At 40.9% G+C, this 17,794-nt stretch overlaps 1 protein-coding gene across 1 annotated transcript in view; it reads right to left on the bottom strand.

The window, feature by feature from the left end:
• Positions 1–17,794, bottom strand: part of Kif6 (kinesin family member 6) — a 380,879-nt gene that overhangs the window by 73,073 nt on the left and 290,012 nt on the right. The window contains 1 exon segment of the mRNA XM_027943549.2: positions 16,092–16,147. Within this exon segment, the coding sequence (XP_027799350.2) occupies positions 16,092–16,147 (56 nt within the window).

Raw genomic sequence — 17,794 nt, 5'->3', positions numbered from 1 at the left:
CATGACTTGAGGGGCTGGTGTTTCCCCCATCTGGTGATGCGTTTTCTTCTCTTCCTGTCTCACCTTTCACTTTTGTTTTTGCTTTCATATTATTACTAAAACAAACACTATCTTGTATAAAGAGAGTGTTTTTATTGTCTATCTATTAGATCTGACCTGCCAAATTCAGCAGCTGCAAACACACTTAATGCTTTAATAGTACACACCTTATTTGACTTAATAATGATCCCAAAATGCAAGAATAGTGATGCTGGCAATTCAGATAAGCCAAAGAGATGTGCTTCCTTTAATTATCTTGGGTCCTTACAAAAAAGAAGGGCAAATAAAGTACAATGAGATATTTTGAGAGGGACAGAGACCACATCCCCATAACTTTTATTAATGTGCATTAAAATCGCTCTATTTTGTAATTACTTAAGGCTGTTCGTCTCTTACTATTTCTATTTTAAAAAGTTAAACTTCATCATAGATATATACACATAGGAAAAACCCCAGTACACGTAGGATTTAGTACTATCCACAGTTTCAAGCATCTACTGGGGATCTTAGAAGGTATCACCCACAGGTCAGGGTGATACATTGCACCCAAAAATCCTTTGTGCAATAAAAGGAGACAAAACCATCCCCATCGCAAGAATCCAGGACTACCTAAACTTCAGATTGGAGGAGAGATCCCAGGAAGGAAGGCTCGCCCTGCCTTGGCTGAGTCTCTTCCACTCCCATGAAGCTCTCTGCCTCCTTCCTTTATTATCTCCCTGTGGGTACAGACAGAGGAAAGGCTGCCTTCACTGGTTCTTTTCCTCATCAACTTGAACTTAGAGAAGATATGTGACATTCCCTGGCACCTAGACAGTAGTGACCTAATGCCTGCTTCTTAGTTGGGTTGTGAGTTTTCCTGACATCTGACTCAGGCACTGACCTTAGAACCCAAGAGAAATGGGGCTCAAGTACTGGATCCACCCCTTACTAGCTATATATTATTGGGCATGTTTATTAATCTCCCTAAGCCCCAGTTTCTTCATCTGTAATAAAGCAATAGTGGCAACAGCTCTGTGAAAGGTAACCATTTCTGTTATAGTGGGGACTCTAACTCTTTGACTTTTGCTGGCCTGAATTCTGTGCTCAGACACAGGATGGCTGGCCACTGACTTCTCTGTTTACTCCTGGTGCTTTTAGGAAATCCCTCCTAGTTCTGTTCAAACATTGATACCAGACTTTGGGAAGTCCCCCTGGTACTCCTAGTTGTCCGACCTCTGGCCACCCTTTCAGTCTCACTTGGGCAGCTGCCTGGGGCCTGTTACAACTTTCCCCATATAAACTACAGTGCCGGGCTTTTGTTCCTTGACTGCTTAATCAGGGATGCAGCTGGATGTGCCTGGGAGCATCTTTACTTTTCAAATGTTGTCCAATCGCTGACATGTACCTGCCAGCACAGGAGTGCTGAGTGACATGCATATTTTTAGCAAGGCTTAAATAAGTCATGGTATAGACTGTGCGGCAGAGAGTGGGTCTGGCCCAGGGGGTCATGTCATTACGTGCAGCCAGTAGCTAATGAGGCCATCTCCACCCTGGGTGAAGTGGTCGCTGTGAGAGGAGGGACATCTCAGTTTTGCATGTACTCTGTCTTTGAAGATATCGGTGGATTTCAGCAGGTGCTCATCAATATTTTCAAGGGTGGTCAGCAATAGACACAGCAAATCCTTTGCTACTTGTAGCTATTCCCTGTTCGATTACAGCTATTCCCTGTTCAGTTTCACTGACAAAACCCCTGCTCCACTTGAACCCGGCTACAACTAATCCCCTTCTAGTCAATGAAAATACATAAGACAATGAAATACATTTTCCTCCTTAGAAGTGAAACAACATGTTTCCAACTATCTTCATGGGCAGATCAGGAAGTTGAGCCCAGCGCAGGCTACTGTATTTAGTCACTTTTCCTTAAGAGTGCTGAGCCTGGAGGGACCACCTACTTAAAGATGTGTCCCTGTTCCCTGGGCATTCATCAGCTGCCTGGCTTATGTAGAGCTGACACTTCTCTGCAGGGTCATTCTCAGATATACATAATAGTATCTGCTGGCAAAGTTGCTTTTGAAATACTAGAAGGAAATTATCATGTCGAGGCTGTCCATTACTGTTCTGATGAGATTCGAAGGCATCAGCCTCCTTCTGAAAATATGAAATGAGCCTTCTAGGAGGGGAAGAAATTTTATTTGAAGACCATTTCATTAAAATGAAAAAGGTTTGGGGAAAATTGGCCATTTGAAATAATTCAACCTAGAGTCTCTACTTATGCCATATTACATAATAAATCCTAAATGAATTGAATGTGAAAAATGGAACAATAAAAAAACTACAAGGATATTTAGGAAAGTATTAAAAAGATACTTGGCAATGGGCAAGTCCTTGTTATCACTATTACAGTGGCCATTTCTAAGTACGAAAGCAATGGAGGAAGTCGGACAAGACAAGATCAATGTATTTGACTATGTAAAAATAATAAAATGAAAACCCCGTGATTGATAACACACCTTGCAAAGCCAATCACTATTACTGATGCCAAAACAAAGGGGCAAGGGTAAGGCGCTTCTTTTTTGATTTTATTTTTTTATTAGTGCATTATGGCTGTACATCCCATTGAGGTTCACTTTGACATGATCATACACGCATGGAATATAATTTGATCCATTTCGGTCTCTAGTCTTCCCCCATTCCCTCACCTCCTGTTATTCTTCCTCTACTCCACTGGTCTTCCATTTATTTATAGTTTTTAAAATCAGTTCTTTGTAGATGTGCATAGAGGTGAAATTCACTGTGGTATATTCGAATTTGTACAAAACATAATTTGGTCCATTTTTGGTCCATTCTTCTTCTCTTTTCCTGTCCCTCCATATTTTCTCAAGCCCCTTCTCCTGCTCCACTGATCCCTCTTCAATTTTTATAGAATTCCATTTATTTTGGTTTAGCTTTCACATACGAGAGAAAACATTCTCGAGCCTTGACTTTTTGAGTGTGGCCAATTTCACTTAGCATGATATCCTCCAGTTCCATGCATTTACTGGCAAATGCCATAATTTTATTTTTTTCATGACTCAGTTAAAATTCCACTGGGTATATATACAATATTTTCCTGTTCCTTCATCTCTTGATGAGTGTCTGGACTGGTTCTATAACTTGGCTATTATGAATTGTGCTGCTATTAACACTGAGGGGGTTTTACTCCAAAGTATATGCTGACATTTGTTCTTTCATATAAATACTGAGGAGTGGGAGAACTGGATCATATGGTGATTTCACTCCTAGTTTTCTGAGGCATCTCTACACTGCTTTCCAGAGTGGAGATTGTGCTAATTTGCAGTCTCACTTACAACGTATAGTGTGCCTTTCCCCCACATCCTTACCAGCATATATTCTGATTTGCATTCTTGATGACTGCAATTCTGACTGGAAGGAGATGAAATTTCAATGCAGTTTTGATTTGCATTTCCCTGATTTCTAGGGATGCTGAACATTTTTTCATATATTTGTTGGCTGTTTGCATGTCTTTTGAGAAATGTCTGTTTAGTTCTTTGTCCATTTATTAATTGGGTTATTTAGTTTTTTGGAGTTAAGTTTTTGAGTTCTTTATATATTCTGGATATTCATCCCCTTTCTGAGGTGTAGTTCCCATTCTGTAGACTCTCTCTTCAGGTTTTTGTTTCCTTTGCCATGTAGAAGCTTTTAAATTTGATGCCATGACACATATCGATTCTCAGTTTAATTTTTTTGCTTGGGAGTATTACTAAAGAAGTCAGTGTCTGCATCAAATGTGAGTGTTGAGCCTATGTTTTCTTCTGGCAGTTACAAAGTACCTGGTCTAATTCTTAGGTCTTTGATTCTCTTTGAGTTGATTTTTGTGCAGGTGAGACATAGGGATCTAGTTTCATTCTTCTACATATGGATACCCAGTTTTCTCAGTGCCATTTTTTAAAAAGGCTCTTTTCTCCAGGGTAGTTTGTGGTGCCTTTGCCAAGTATCAGACAACCGTATCCATGTGAATTTGTCTCTATGCCTCCTTTTCTGTTCCACTGGTCTTCATATCTGTTTTGGTGCCAATACCATGCTTTTTTAAAAATTTTATTTTAAAGGAAAAAGAAGTTTTTTTTTTTTTTTTTTTGCTTTGCTAGCAAAGGAGAAACACAGGAGACTCCTGTCCTAGAGGCTGTTATTCTGCCCATCAGCAGGAACACGGAGCTTTAAAGAGGTGATTCAAAGGCTACATTCCATGTGTTCTCTGTTGGAGTTGGAATTCGCTTGTTAATTTGGGAGATAGCCATTTCTGAGGCCTTCCAGTGCCATCCCCCAAATCTGGATTACTTCATTCCTATGGTGGGTGTGTACTCAAGGGCAGATAAATCTGCCTAGGATGGGCAAGAAGGGTAATCCTGTCTCCTCTGAGATTAGGGAGGGAGAGAGTTTAGTGGGGAGCAGGGAGAGAGGAAGAGAAAGAAACATGTCCATTAAAAAACAAAACAAAACAGCATACTATAGTGATGCAGTCACATCAATGTTTATAGCAGCTCAATTCACAATAGCTAGGCAATGGAGCCAACCTAGGTGCCCTTCAACAGATGAACAAAGAAAGTGTGGTGTATACACAACAGTGGAGTATTACTCAGCCACTATGAAAAATGATTTTATGACATTTGCCACTAAATGGATGGATCTGAAGAATATCATGCCAACTGAAAAAGCCGATCTCCCAAAAACCAAAGGTCAAATGTTTTCTCTGCTATGTGGAAGCTAATCCACAATAGGGGGCAGGGGAAGAATAAAAGTCCAGTAAAAGAGGAATGAAGGGCAGGGAGGGGAACAGGAAAAGGAAAGACGGTGGAATGAATTTGACATAACTTTCGGTGTACTTATATGAATACACCACAGTGAATCTCATCATCATGTACAGCCAAAAGAATGAGGTTCTAATTATAATAAGACATTCCATGCTTGTGTAATTATATCAAAATGGATTCTACTTTCATGTATAACTAAAAAGAATCATTAAAATGTAAAGTGTGTGATGTGGGGGGAAAAAGGTATACTCATACATTGCTGGTGGGACTGCAAATTGGTGCAGCCAATTTGGAAAGCAGTATGGAGATTCCTTGGAAAGCTGGGAATGGAACCACCATTTGACCCAGCTATTCCCCTTCTCGGACTATACCCAAAAGACCTAAAAAGAGCATACTACAGGGACACCCACATCAATGTTTATAGCAGCACAATTCACACTAGCTAGAATGTGGAACCAACCTAGATGCCCTTCAATAGATGAATGGATTAAAAAATGTGGCATTTATACACAATGGAGTATTACTCAGCACTAAAAAATAACAAGATCATGGCATTTGCAGGCAAATGGATGGCATTAGAGCAGATTATGCTAAGTGAAGTTAGCCAATCCCTAAAAAACAAATGCCAAATGTCTTCTCTGATATAAGAGGGGTGACTCAAAATGGGATAGGGAGGAAGAGCATGAGAAGAAGACTACCACTAAATAGGGAAGAGAGGTGAGAGGGAAAAAGAGGGAGAAGGGGAGTTGCACAGAAGATGGAGGGAGAACCTCATTGTTATACAGAATACATATATGATGTTGTGATGAGAAAAAGAAAAAAAAAGTGTGTCACATTAGATTGGATAGAGAGAAAGGATGGGAGAGGAGGGGAGGAGTGGGGGGATAGGAAGGGCAGCAGAATAGAATAGACAATACGATTGATGTATGTACATTCCATGTATGTATTATATGTCAAAATACATTCTGCTGTTATGTATGACTAAAAAATAAAAATAAATCGTATGGTTAAAAAAAATGTAAAGTGTGAAAAATAAAGTTGCAGTGGCAGAGCAGCATCAGGTGGAGCTCTGTCACATTTCCTCTCTGTCAATCTCTATATCCCATTTTTATGGACAAATGGGAGATGACATCTCCAAGCTGATTCCTGCTGAAAGAGGGCGAAGTTTGGGGAAATTCAGCATTGAGCATTCAGCATCAGAGGAGCCCAGGGGTCCACAGTGGCAGATGGCAGGTGACTAGACAAGGCATACCTAGGGCAGGGATCACGCTAAGACAACAATAAACAAGACGCCATGCTGTTCTTGTTACTGGAGCTCTGTGGTATTATTTGAGACCCAGTATTGTGATGCCCACAGCATCACTCTCCTTGCTCAGGATGACTTTGGCTGTTCTGGGTCATTTATTCTTCCAAATGAATTTTAGAACTGTTTTCCTCTAGTTCTGTGAAGAATGTCATTGGTATTTTGATGGGGATTTATCGACTCTGTATAGTGCTTTTGGTAGCATGGCCATTTTGACAATATGAATTCTGCCTATCCAAGGCTATGGGAGGTCTTTGCTTTTCTAAGGTCTTCTTCAGTTTCTTTCTTCAGGGTTCTAGAGTTTCTGTTATCTTTTACCTCCTTGTTAGATCTATTCCCAAGGTGTTTTTTTTTTTTTTTTTGTGGTCACTGTGAGTGGGATAGGTTTCCTGATTTCCTTCTCAGCAGATTCATTGTTGGCATACAGGAAGGTGATCGATCTATCCAGAGGAAACCGTGAGGATATAGAAAACTTAAACAGCCAAAATCCAGCAATGAGATTGAAGCAGTGATGAAAAGTCTTCCAACAAAGAAAAGCCCAGGACCACACAAATGCTTGGCTGAATTCTACCAGACCTTTAAAGAAGAACTAATGCCAACCCTCTTCAAATTATTCCATGAAATAAAAAGGGAGAGAACACTGTCAAATTCATCCTATGAAGCCAGTCTCACCGTGATACCAAATCCAAAGATATATTAAGAAAGAAAACGTGAGACCCACGTCCCTGATGAATGTAGATGCAAAAATTCTTAATGAAATATTGGCAAACTGTATTATTAAAAAACAGATTCAAAAGATAGTACACCATGATCAAGTGGGTTTCATCTGAGGGATGCAAGGTTGGTTCAACATTTTCATATCAATAAATGAAATTCACCACATAAATATTCCACCACCTATTTATATTAAAAATATAACTAGAATAGAAGGAACTTACTTCAACGTTTTAAAGACTATATATGACAAACCCAAGACCAATGTCATACTGAAGGAAGAAAAACTGAAAACATTTCCTCTAAAATCAGGGACAAGACAAGGATGTCCAGTCACCACTCCTATTTAACATAGTTCTTGAAACTCTTGCCAGAGCAATCAGGTAAGAGAAGGAAATTAAAGGGACATGAAAAGGAAAAGAGGTCAAATTATCTTTGTTTGCTGATTATATGATTCTATATTTAGATGACTTCTAGAGCTGATAAACAAATTCAGCAAAGTAGCAGGATACAAGACCAACATACATAAATCATTCACTCCTATACTGCAGTAAGGTGCTTCTTTGAGAATGTGGAAATTAAGGAATTAGTGTCACCCAAGAGGGTGCCAGATATCCATCATTGTGCCTGGACTACCCATTCTTTTTTTGAAAAAAGAGAAACCTCTTGTCACACACTTTTTTGCCTCGGTGGGCGTGGGCCTCTTTCTGGCATACGATACCATTTTTCCTCTCTAGCCATAGTGCCTGGACTAGGGGGTGGTTTCTGACCCAAGACAGAACATTCTTAAGCCTGACAGTAGCTTCTATCCTGAAGGACTAGAAAACATCAATTGGGTCAGTCGGTTTCTCTTTTTTATACTTTAGAGTTAAAAATACAAGTAAATAATTAGCTTATTTGCCTTGGGGACTGAAAGATAAAGGATACTTTCAGGTACAGTTGGGGCCAAGGGAGACCAGTCATGAGAAGGCAGCATCTATGGTCAGCAGGACTGGCAGGTTGTGAGGGCAGACAAACACGGGTAGTGAGAGGCTCCGAGGGGGCATGAAGACACACGCTCTGGGGCAGCATGGTTCCTGATGACTCCCAGGTCCTAGCTCTGGCTCCCATTCAGTTTGAAGGGGCTAGCTCTTAATATAGTGTCCTGATGAGATTTTCATCATCACTACACAGGATCCTAAATCTAAGCTCAACTGGGTTTCTATTTCTGAAAATCAAGGGCCAAACTAAAAATTATTGTTTTTGTGATACAAAACACTGTGCAATGTGACTTGGGGGTTCATCATTCAGAGGTGGTGTCATGGGAGAAGACACATCTCCAAAGAAGGGTTCCAGGAGTTCTCAGAGAAGACTTGACTCAGCACCAGAGGGGAATTGGAAAAGAATTTCAGCATGTGCCAGTTGATGACATAGACAGAGCTTTATTTAGGAAAGTAGATACATATTCAGGGAGAATGGGACTAAAGCAAGGAATATATTTTCAAAGAAGACTGCGGGCCATCTCCAGAGGGAGAGATGGCAACCCATTGGTGTAGGGTGTTAGTATTTATAGAGGGCTGGTGCCAGGGCAGAGTTGTGTAATTTTGCTCCAGTTTTTCTTACGTTTGAATACTGCTCTCATTTTACAAGAGCATGGGTCAAGGGCACGGGTCAAGGGCATGTCACTCAGGAGATGATATTGATTTTGAGAGCTTTGTGTATCTTAGTGGTTCATGGGCATTTCCTGTGAGACTCAGTATATCTTTTCCTTTATCTAAAATCCCTATCTCAGTAGGGATGGGATATAATTATATTTTAGTAAGAAAACATATCCACATATTTTATCTTATCTGGAGATATATAGAAGGTGACTGGTCAGTCTGGATAGTAGATGAGGCAGGTTGTAATGGTGAATGCACACGGTCCATAGAGGACAGGGGCTGACCAAGGACTAGAACTGACATAGGCATACTGGTTCCTGTGGGCAATGGACATCCTGTGAGTCTTCACCATTATGAAAACCTCTCTCTCAATACTGCCTACTTGTCTTTGTTTTGATTATCTTTGTGGTTGGAGATGTCCATTTATCAGTCTTTCAATAACTAATCTAGTTTGTTCCTTGGGAGGAAGGTGCCCGAGTTGGAGGTGATTAAGAGTTCTTGCCTACAAAAAAATATCCACCCTGGTAAATGAATGAATTGCTTTTTAGGCTTGTAGTGTATGATTGGCACGGGTCAGTGTTCCTGAGCCCACTGCGCTGAGGCCAGGTCCTGGGCCCTGGTTTACTCACTAAGGTAAGACTACTCTGTCAGGACTCCCTGGAGGCAGCCATCCATCTTGATTTGCTGCCATTCCAACCAAATCATTGCTTCCTCCTCTGTACACCATGATTATTAGTGTTACTGCTTGTCAGTGAATGCACTCTACAGCCTCCAGCTTGTATCAAATCATGTTTTTGTTTGATTTCCAAACTATGACAGCAAAACATTCAATCAATTTCATGAGGACATCAGTCATACCGGTTATGAGCTGTCACTCAGATAACTGCATGTCTTGGAACATTCTGCAATTTCAGTGACACCGGAATTGTTACAGAAGGGGTCTTAAGAAGTCATCTTTGCTCTTTTTTTCTCTAGATACCCTGAGTCATCACAGAAAGATATTTTCCTATCCTGCTTTTCAAGATTCCCAGTATATCTATCCATTTAATTACCTTCTTGACAAAATGTTCTTTCACACAATCAAATGTATTTCAATGTAACTGAAAATTGTTTCTTCTTTCTTGAGTCTCTTGAATACTGAATTACAATTTATTGGTACTTCTGTATAACATCAAATAATAAAAGTAAGCTCTCTTGCACCTATATTTCTTTAGCAATAATTAGCTCACCTGCAATTGGCTAACAGGGGAATTACGTTATATAATTTCCATTCTCATTTGTTCATATAGGATTTTTTTTCCTAATAAGCTAAAGTTTTGCAACACCAGATAAAAGCAGCTGAGTGCAGGAAGCTGGGGAGAAGCACAGACCTGAACACCTTCCCCGCTCCCCACATTCCCTTCTGTGGTCTAGGGTAGCCATGTGTTTGCTCTTAGAAATGCTGATTACAGAGGCTGGGGTTGTGGCTCAGCAGTAAAGCGCTTGCCTAGCATGTATAAGGCACTGGGTTTGGTTCTCAGTATCATATAAAAGTAAATAAAATAAAGATCCATCAACAACTTTTAAAAAATATATATAAATGCTGATTATGCCATTCTTCCCAGCTTTGTGTGGCTGTTCATATCTCCATAATTTAGCATCCTCAACCTTCCTTATACCCTCTTCTATCATGATATTCTCATTTGGAAAAAATATTTGATGTTTTATATGGTATTTCCTTATGTATCAGGAACCTAACATGCCTACTATGTCATTATTGTTACTGCATGGTCATAGATAGAATTCTAGTTAGAGATAACATGGATTTTGAGAGTTCTTCCTCCAATCTTAATTTTTCTACAATCTCTGCTCTTTTTCTTTTTCCACATTTTTTTTTATTGGTACATTATAGTTCTACAAAATGGTGGTATTTATTGTTATGTATTTGTATACATTATAGCAGAAGAACCTGCACTTGAAACAAGTTTTAAATTTTTCCTATTCATAGTCTTCTTTTTTTTTTTTCTGGACAAATAAGTCTGTTACCTTTCCTAATAGGAATTATCCATTCTTTTACAGATGTCTCTTGTTCCAGGCCACCGATTTCTGTAAAATTTGTAGTGAACATGATTTTTGTATGCCCAGCACTTCTTCCTTTGAAGAAGGATGCCTCTTTCATTCCTTACTAACCCTGCTCAGTGTCTGTAATGGTGCCGATGGGCTAGGCGCTCACCAGAGGAGCGGCACACGACCTAGGCCAGTCAATCAGAACGCTCCGAGCACCCAGAGGCAGGGAGGATGTTCAGAGAGGGCCCACAACAGAAGCCAGGTAGATGGTTCCTCCCTGAAGGGACTTTGGCCAATGTTGTTGGGAAAGATCATTTCTTAGAACTATTCTACAGACCATGTACACTGGAGCCTCCAGGGGTACCTTGCTACTTAATGGGGAGAGGATCAGACAGCTTAGTTAAGCAGAACTAAGATATGGAGAGAGAAAAGGAGAGGAGAAGGAGAGAGAACATATTCAAAGCCAGTTTTACTCCTTAGACTTCTCAGTTACATGAGGCAATAAATTACTTTTTATGCTTATAGGCAAACATCCTGGCCTATGCAAACTGGATGCAAATTAACTGAAAATTTTTAATAAATGTAATTTAAACATCAAACTAAATACTCTAATACACAAACTGGGTTTATATTTTAAATAAATCGGTGGTGAATCACTTAATGAAGCAAAAATCTACTTGTAACATCTTAATCATCACTTTAGCTGCTTTCCTCTGAATCATCTCTATTCTGTGGAGAGCAGGAGTTACCTAGGAAACGCAATGCAGTGTGGGCCTGGAATTGCTGGGCACAGACACAGAAGGGAGAAGTTTTGGCTTGCACATTTCTTACTTTTGAGATATTATCATTATTTTTTTTTACTTTATAGCAATAAACTTTTATCTCCTGGTCTCTGATGACATCTATGCCTACCCTTAATCAGGCTTTCTCTAGTTTTTATTTGTGCAGGTTACGGTACTTAAGCATAAATACTTGGTTACATCTAATTTTACTAAACCTCATCTAAGTTCAGTCTTTGAATTCTTTTGCATTTTCTGAAGCATTTATAAACCCATCCAGTTGGAACCATAAGGAACCTGAAGACGCACCTTTACTGCTGTTCTCCAAATGATAAAAAGCGATATCTGAAACCCATATGGACACTGAATCATACCAGAGATGCTGCATGCCCACAGGAACCTTAATGCAAACTAGAAAAACTAGGAGTTCCTTCCTCCGGGCAGGTAAGACTAGGAGCAGGTGCATATGGGACGGTGAACAAGAGCTGGCCCATCTGCTCCCACAACCTGGGCCTCCTCCTGTATCATGTCACAAAGAGTCTTAATTTTCTTGGATTACGCCTGTAGCCCTTGAACCAGGGTCTAGGTTGAGCCTCTCGCTGGGCATATTATGTACGATGATAAAGGCCAAAGATTTAGGAAAACTGATTAATAGCTTAGGGAAAATTTAAACTTAGCAAAAAACATAAATGTTAGGTAAACTTGAACTTGTGGAGATAGCATATGGGGCTTAAAAGTTTTGGGTTTGGACAGAAGTGGATTTTAATTCTAATTTCACTGAACTCCATTTTTTGAAAATTCTGTAAAATAATGAAAATACCATTATTTCATAGACTCTAAGACTACATCTACCTTAAGATCTATTACAGAGGTTTTTTAATGTGAAAAAATAACCAAATGGGATGACTAAGCATATTCTCATATCACAGGTATAAAGAGTGTAAAAATTATGTGTGTTAGAATCTATGACGTATGATAATACATTTTCAGGTTTGGAATATTTCCATAGACTTTACTGGTTGAGCATCCCAAATCTGAAGATTCAAAATCCACCATGTGGCTCTCAAACAATTTCAGATTTCAGAGCATTTTTGATTTTGAATTTTTGGATTTGGAATGTGCAACTAGTACCCACCTTAAAGGTAATGTCTTCCCTGTGAGGATTAAATGAGATAATGTAGGTCAAGTTCTCAGCCTGCCATGGAGCAAGGGCTCCATAAATGGTGGAGGCTGCTATTGTCCTTGCTGTCCTTGTTATTTGAGGCTGGCAACAATAGAAACAAAAGGGTATATTTAGCTCAGGTCATCATAATCTAGCAAAATGAAATGGAGATTATCTTTTTTCTAGGAAAAGATACCAGAAGCAGTAAACCTCAAGCAAAAGTTGAATGCAGAACATACACAGAGCTGAAAAAGAGGAAAATAGTCCTTTTTATCCTGCTGATAAATCTTAGAAATGATTTCCTGAATCCCAAATGTATGTTGGAAACATTTAAAAGAGTATTGTTCAAATCGTGGGTTGGAGTCCTTCTTTGAATTAGGAAGTAAAGAAAATTGCCAGAACATTTTGCGAGTGTTTTCAAGTGTTTGTTTTTTATCTCACCTTTCACTAACAGCTCTTCTAGTACACTGCCTATGATTTTTGAATGGATTACCAAGCAGCTCACTAGTGAAAGCCTCCTGGGCGGCCTTCTGCGGTGGTCGTTTTCATTTAGAAAGGCCTGGGGGGAGGAAGAGGTGCCAGGGGTGTCAGTCAAACTCTTTCACCCGCCTCCAAAGCACCTGGCCCTGGCCTGCTTTAGGAGTGGGCCTCACACCAACGAACAGCCTGTTCATTGTCCTTTGATGCCGAAGACAATGCAGCCAGTGGTGGGACACTGGAAAGGTGAGTGCCAGGATCCTGGTCAGTCAGAAAATGCCAGCCCGATGCCACTGCCTGTACCGCAGGTGGCTTCTTGGCCCGTGGTTGGCCTCACTGCATTTTGGAACACGCAGCGATGGAGGTAGAGTGTGTATGAACGCGCTCACAGCATAGATGGTGTGATGAAGAGGGGCCGGATGCCCTTCTAAATGGGACAGGTAAAGACAAGGACAATGGCTCTCCTATACAAACAGAGACCCTGTTATTTTTCAGGGAGAATCTAAATTGGTTATTTCTTCCATTTCTATTTCAACTTATTTCCATCTCAGGATTGATGGCAACAGTTTACCTACCTAGTTGGGCTGGTTTCTAAAAAGGAAAGGCGTAATATGGACTGACCTTGTAAAAGTGGGATATTATGTGGTCACTACTGAATAGGAAGCCTTTAGGGGTTTTTGAGAATGAAACTCAAGAGGCAATTCTAGGTCACAATATCAGAAAAAGCAAGTTGCTGTGGAGACAGTGGCCTCTGAATCTCTAAACACGTGGGTTGGCCAATCCATAGAGCACAGCACAGATTTGGTTCCCTCTCCATGTGCCAATTACAAATGCACTGCCTGGCATTCCAAGCCCGCCTCAGGGCCCAGAGGCAGGATGTGGCCCAGTTGGGAGTGGTGCTGAGTCACCATCCCATGTCATGGTACATCTGTGCTGTGATCCTGCCTCCTGGATTCACTAAGGCACTCCTTGGGGATGGCAGACTCCACTTGACTTATTTTTTCCCTAGGAAAACTGCAATCACATCATAAATTTCCTAAAAAACATTTTCCTTCAAGTTTGTCTTGGAAATTTTAAATATGTGTACCCATTTCACCCATACTCCCTTAATCTTGACCTGATGTCTCAGATACTATGATGGTGGCTACTCCTTGTGGTCAAGAACTGCAACCCACCAGGGTCTTCTTGGATCAAGAACCCAATTTGAAAGGTGGTGGCCAGGAGGTGGGCCTTAGTTTGCAATTTGCATAAGATGAAGAGGGAGTGCCATTGGTTTTACTAACACCACTGGACCAGCCAATTCTCTGTTAGCAATGGAAGCTTGAGTCTCAAAACTGGTGTGAGCTCTACTCATTATTTTCTGAGCACAACTTGCATAGATGTAGGTCACCCTCTGACCTGCCTAACCTTGAGAATATGGCAAACTGGATCCATCAACACAAATTTCTACACCAAGATTATGGAGAACTTGGGGTCACATAATGTTGACAGATGGGCCTGGATCCACTGAAATCTGCTTCCCTTTTCCTCTCTGCTTCCTCTCCTTTCCAGGCAGCCCATGCCAGCTAGAATGCCCCTACTCTGCTTTCCAGGACTGGGCTGCCCCTCCCCAGGGCCTCTGCTTTCCTGCCTGAAGCAGAGGGCACAATAGCTTAGTATCATTTTCCTTATAGGTTTGGGTCACTGACCTCTTTGAGAGCTGGATAAGCTCTAGATATTATCTCCAGAAAAAACACACATATCTTGAAGCCCCAGTTTTTTACATGCAGTTTTAGGGAGTTGGGGAATCAGGTCAAGAAACAGTTTTGCAATTTTTTTTTTTTTTGTGTGTGTGCCAGGAATCTTCTAATAGTCTGAAGAAGATATTCTCTTTCTCTGAATAATGATTTTAGGTGAATAAAATACATAGGCTTATGGGAGAAACCAATTATAATGAAATAATTTACAAAATTTCGAAACTTTCTGATATAGAAATACCTATGTACTTTTATCTAAATGGATTAGATAACAAGATCTAATGGTAAGTCTAGTAACTACTGCAATTTTGAAGTACCGATGAGAAAAGATGTTTTACAAAGATTGCCTCATTGTGAAATGAAATTACTGTGATTTCCACTGATGGCAGGTGCTGCCATTTCTGCTGGGGTCTGCTGTCGACATTCATCACTGAAGGCAGTGCTAAATTTCAGCTTCAGGTTCGTGAAAATCCAGGGGCATGTGTCACCATCCATAATTCTGAACTTTAGGTGAACAACCCCTGAGATGCAAAGATTCTCTGTGACTTGGGGCCTGGCAGCCGCACCGTTCTGCCTTTATCACAGAGGGAAACACGGGGCTCTGTTCCCAGACTTAGATCAGCTGAGGCTATCATTCTACAGGCAAGGCAAGTCGGGAGGACACTTACAGTAGCTTCTGTCCTGCCCCTGTGGAGAGAGGAAGATGGGGTGGGGTGGGAACTGAGGGGTCAGCTGCACACAGGTAACTCCTGCTTTCCTGAGCAGAGGTGAAGGCAGAGAGATTTCCTCTGTGAAGCTGCCTCAAGTCTGGAAAATGCCTCAAGTCTGTCGAGTCTTGTAGCTTAGGATATGGGAAACCTCTTCCTCTCACTTTGAACAGGATTTGAAGCCCCCAGGCATCAAGTTTGCCACTTGCCTTAACGAAGCCTTTCCAGACATGCTCTCGTAAGTGGGGGAGCCCTGCTCGGCCGCTTGTGTCCCAGGCAGACACACGGGTTTATTTTTGCTTCTCTTCCTCCCACGGCTTTATGAGTGGTGCTGAAAAATGCATACCTGGGCCCCAAATGCTAAGCTTGAGGTTTGGCAGGTGTAAAGGTGTGCACAACACTTGGAAATAAGAAATAGCATCGCTATCATCATACAGTTGACAAGTTGAGCCACTGTCAGAACAGCAGGGAAAGGCGGGGCTTTCTCATTGGTGTGCCAGAACTCAGGCCTGCATGAGGGTGAGGAGTTCAAGTTCAGATACAAGGAAGTGCGTTCCTGATGGGTGGTGGAAACTCCCCAGGAAGAGCCCCTGAAAGCAGCTTCCTTGGCAGGGTCTCTCCTAGAACTAGATGTCGTGGCTACTCGGATGGTCTGACTGTCACCATCTGTCAAAGAGGCTCGCACAGTATCATCTGCTTACCAATTTTACTTCTTGCTTCATTTATACTTTCTCCCAAGGCCTTTGCTTCAGAAAACCTAGAGGGGAAAAAAGAGAAAAATTTACTTTTTATGTTCATCCTACATTATGTTTGAAAAAGAATAGATTTCTGAGACATCTGTAGACTATTATAAAACTTTATTAAAAGACATAAAGGAAAATCTAAAGAAAGTGAAATATATTAGGCTTAAAAATAGAGATAAAGTTTGTATTATTATAGATACCATGAATTTTTAGTCTTTCTAGCCTAGAATTTTCATTCTCATATTCTTTAATTTATGGTTTTGATTTTCTTTTGTTTTATGCTGCAAGGGTACCAGAATAAAGCATGCAGTAAGGTTTCTGCGCTGTGATCTATCAATCATGGTACCAAGATCTTAGAGCCAAAAAAATACATACTTAAATAGTTTTTTTCCTGATTATAAAGTAATAAATCATAGATCAGCAAACTATAACTGTTCATGAGACAAATCTAGCCTGCTGCCTGGCTCTGTAAATAAGGTTTTCTTGGAGCACAGCCACACCTACTCATTTCTATACCGTCCACGGCTGCTTTTGTGCCACCACAGCTGAGCTGAGTAGCTGGGACAGGGACCTCATGGCCTACAAAACTGAAAATAGTCACTCACTGGCCCTTTTCAGATAAAAGTTTTCTCACTCCTGCCATGTATGATTATTGAACCAGAGTTTGAAAATATAATTGAAGAAAAAAATTCAAATAGTTCCCTACACAGAGATAAGCACATTTTCATAGACATACACATCTAGGTTTTTTTTTTTTTTTTCCCTAGCAAGTTTCTATAAAGTGAGCTCATACTATACATAGGATTTTGTGCCCTGATTTATTTTGTTTCACTTAGCATTTTAAGTCCTTCCCTACAGCATTAGAAACTCTGATTTTTGATGAATGCATACTAGTTCACGAGATGGTTATGCTGGTGTTGAATCAACGAGGCCTCTATATTTTCTAGCATCAATTCATGAGCTACCTACAACAAACCCAGCAGTGCGCTCAGGAAGGACCTGGCCTCTAGGAGAAGCAGGTAGTTCAGTTCTCCACACAGAGTGGACCTGATGAAATGTTGGTTGCCTTCCCTTCCTCTCCTTTCTGCCATGAAGTTAAGGAGGTAACTGAAAACCTATGAAACAAAATGCACACTACGTGGTGAGAGTAAATCGCTGTGTTATCTTGGGAAACCACAGTGATGCCATTAGAGTCGGACTAGGAAAGGGCCTTTCCCTGAGTGGGGCCAGGAAGTAGGAGAGCTTTGTGCATAAGGTGGGATTAACCGGGGTTTTGTGGCTGCATAGGAGTTTTCAGAAAACTTTTTATTCTGAAAATTTCCAAATATACCCCAATAGAAGAGTAGGACGAGCCCTCACATACCTCGTGCAATTTTATTTCGATCATCTCTATCTCCCCATCCTCTTCCCACCCTCCCAGATCTTTCTGGATCCCACTGAATCCCAGCTCTCCTCATCACTGTCTCATCCATAAACGTGGAGCTGTGTAGGACCGTGTCAGAGGCGGTGGGAGAGGCATCCCAGCAGGGAACATAGGAGCAAAGGCCCCCTGCTCTGTGCAGAGGGGGGGGGGCAGTGCAAATTACATCATCTCCATCTTTCTGAATCTATCTGCTTCAGCTGGGCTGCAGGAAGGAAGTGTCCAGGGAAGGGGACTGCAT

This window comes from Marmota flaviventris, chromosome 6, assembly GCF_047511675.1.
Source record: "Marmota flaviventris isolate mMarFla1 chromosome 6, mMarFla1.hap1, whole genome shotgun sequence".
NCBI classification, from domain to species: domain Eukaryota; kingdom Metazoa; phylum Chordata; class Mammalia; order Rodentia; family Sciuridae; genus Marmota; species Marmota flaviventris.
Note: the sequence above shows the minus strand (reverse complement) of the source record. Positions and strands in the feature narration are given on the sequence as shown.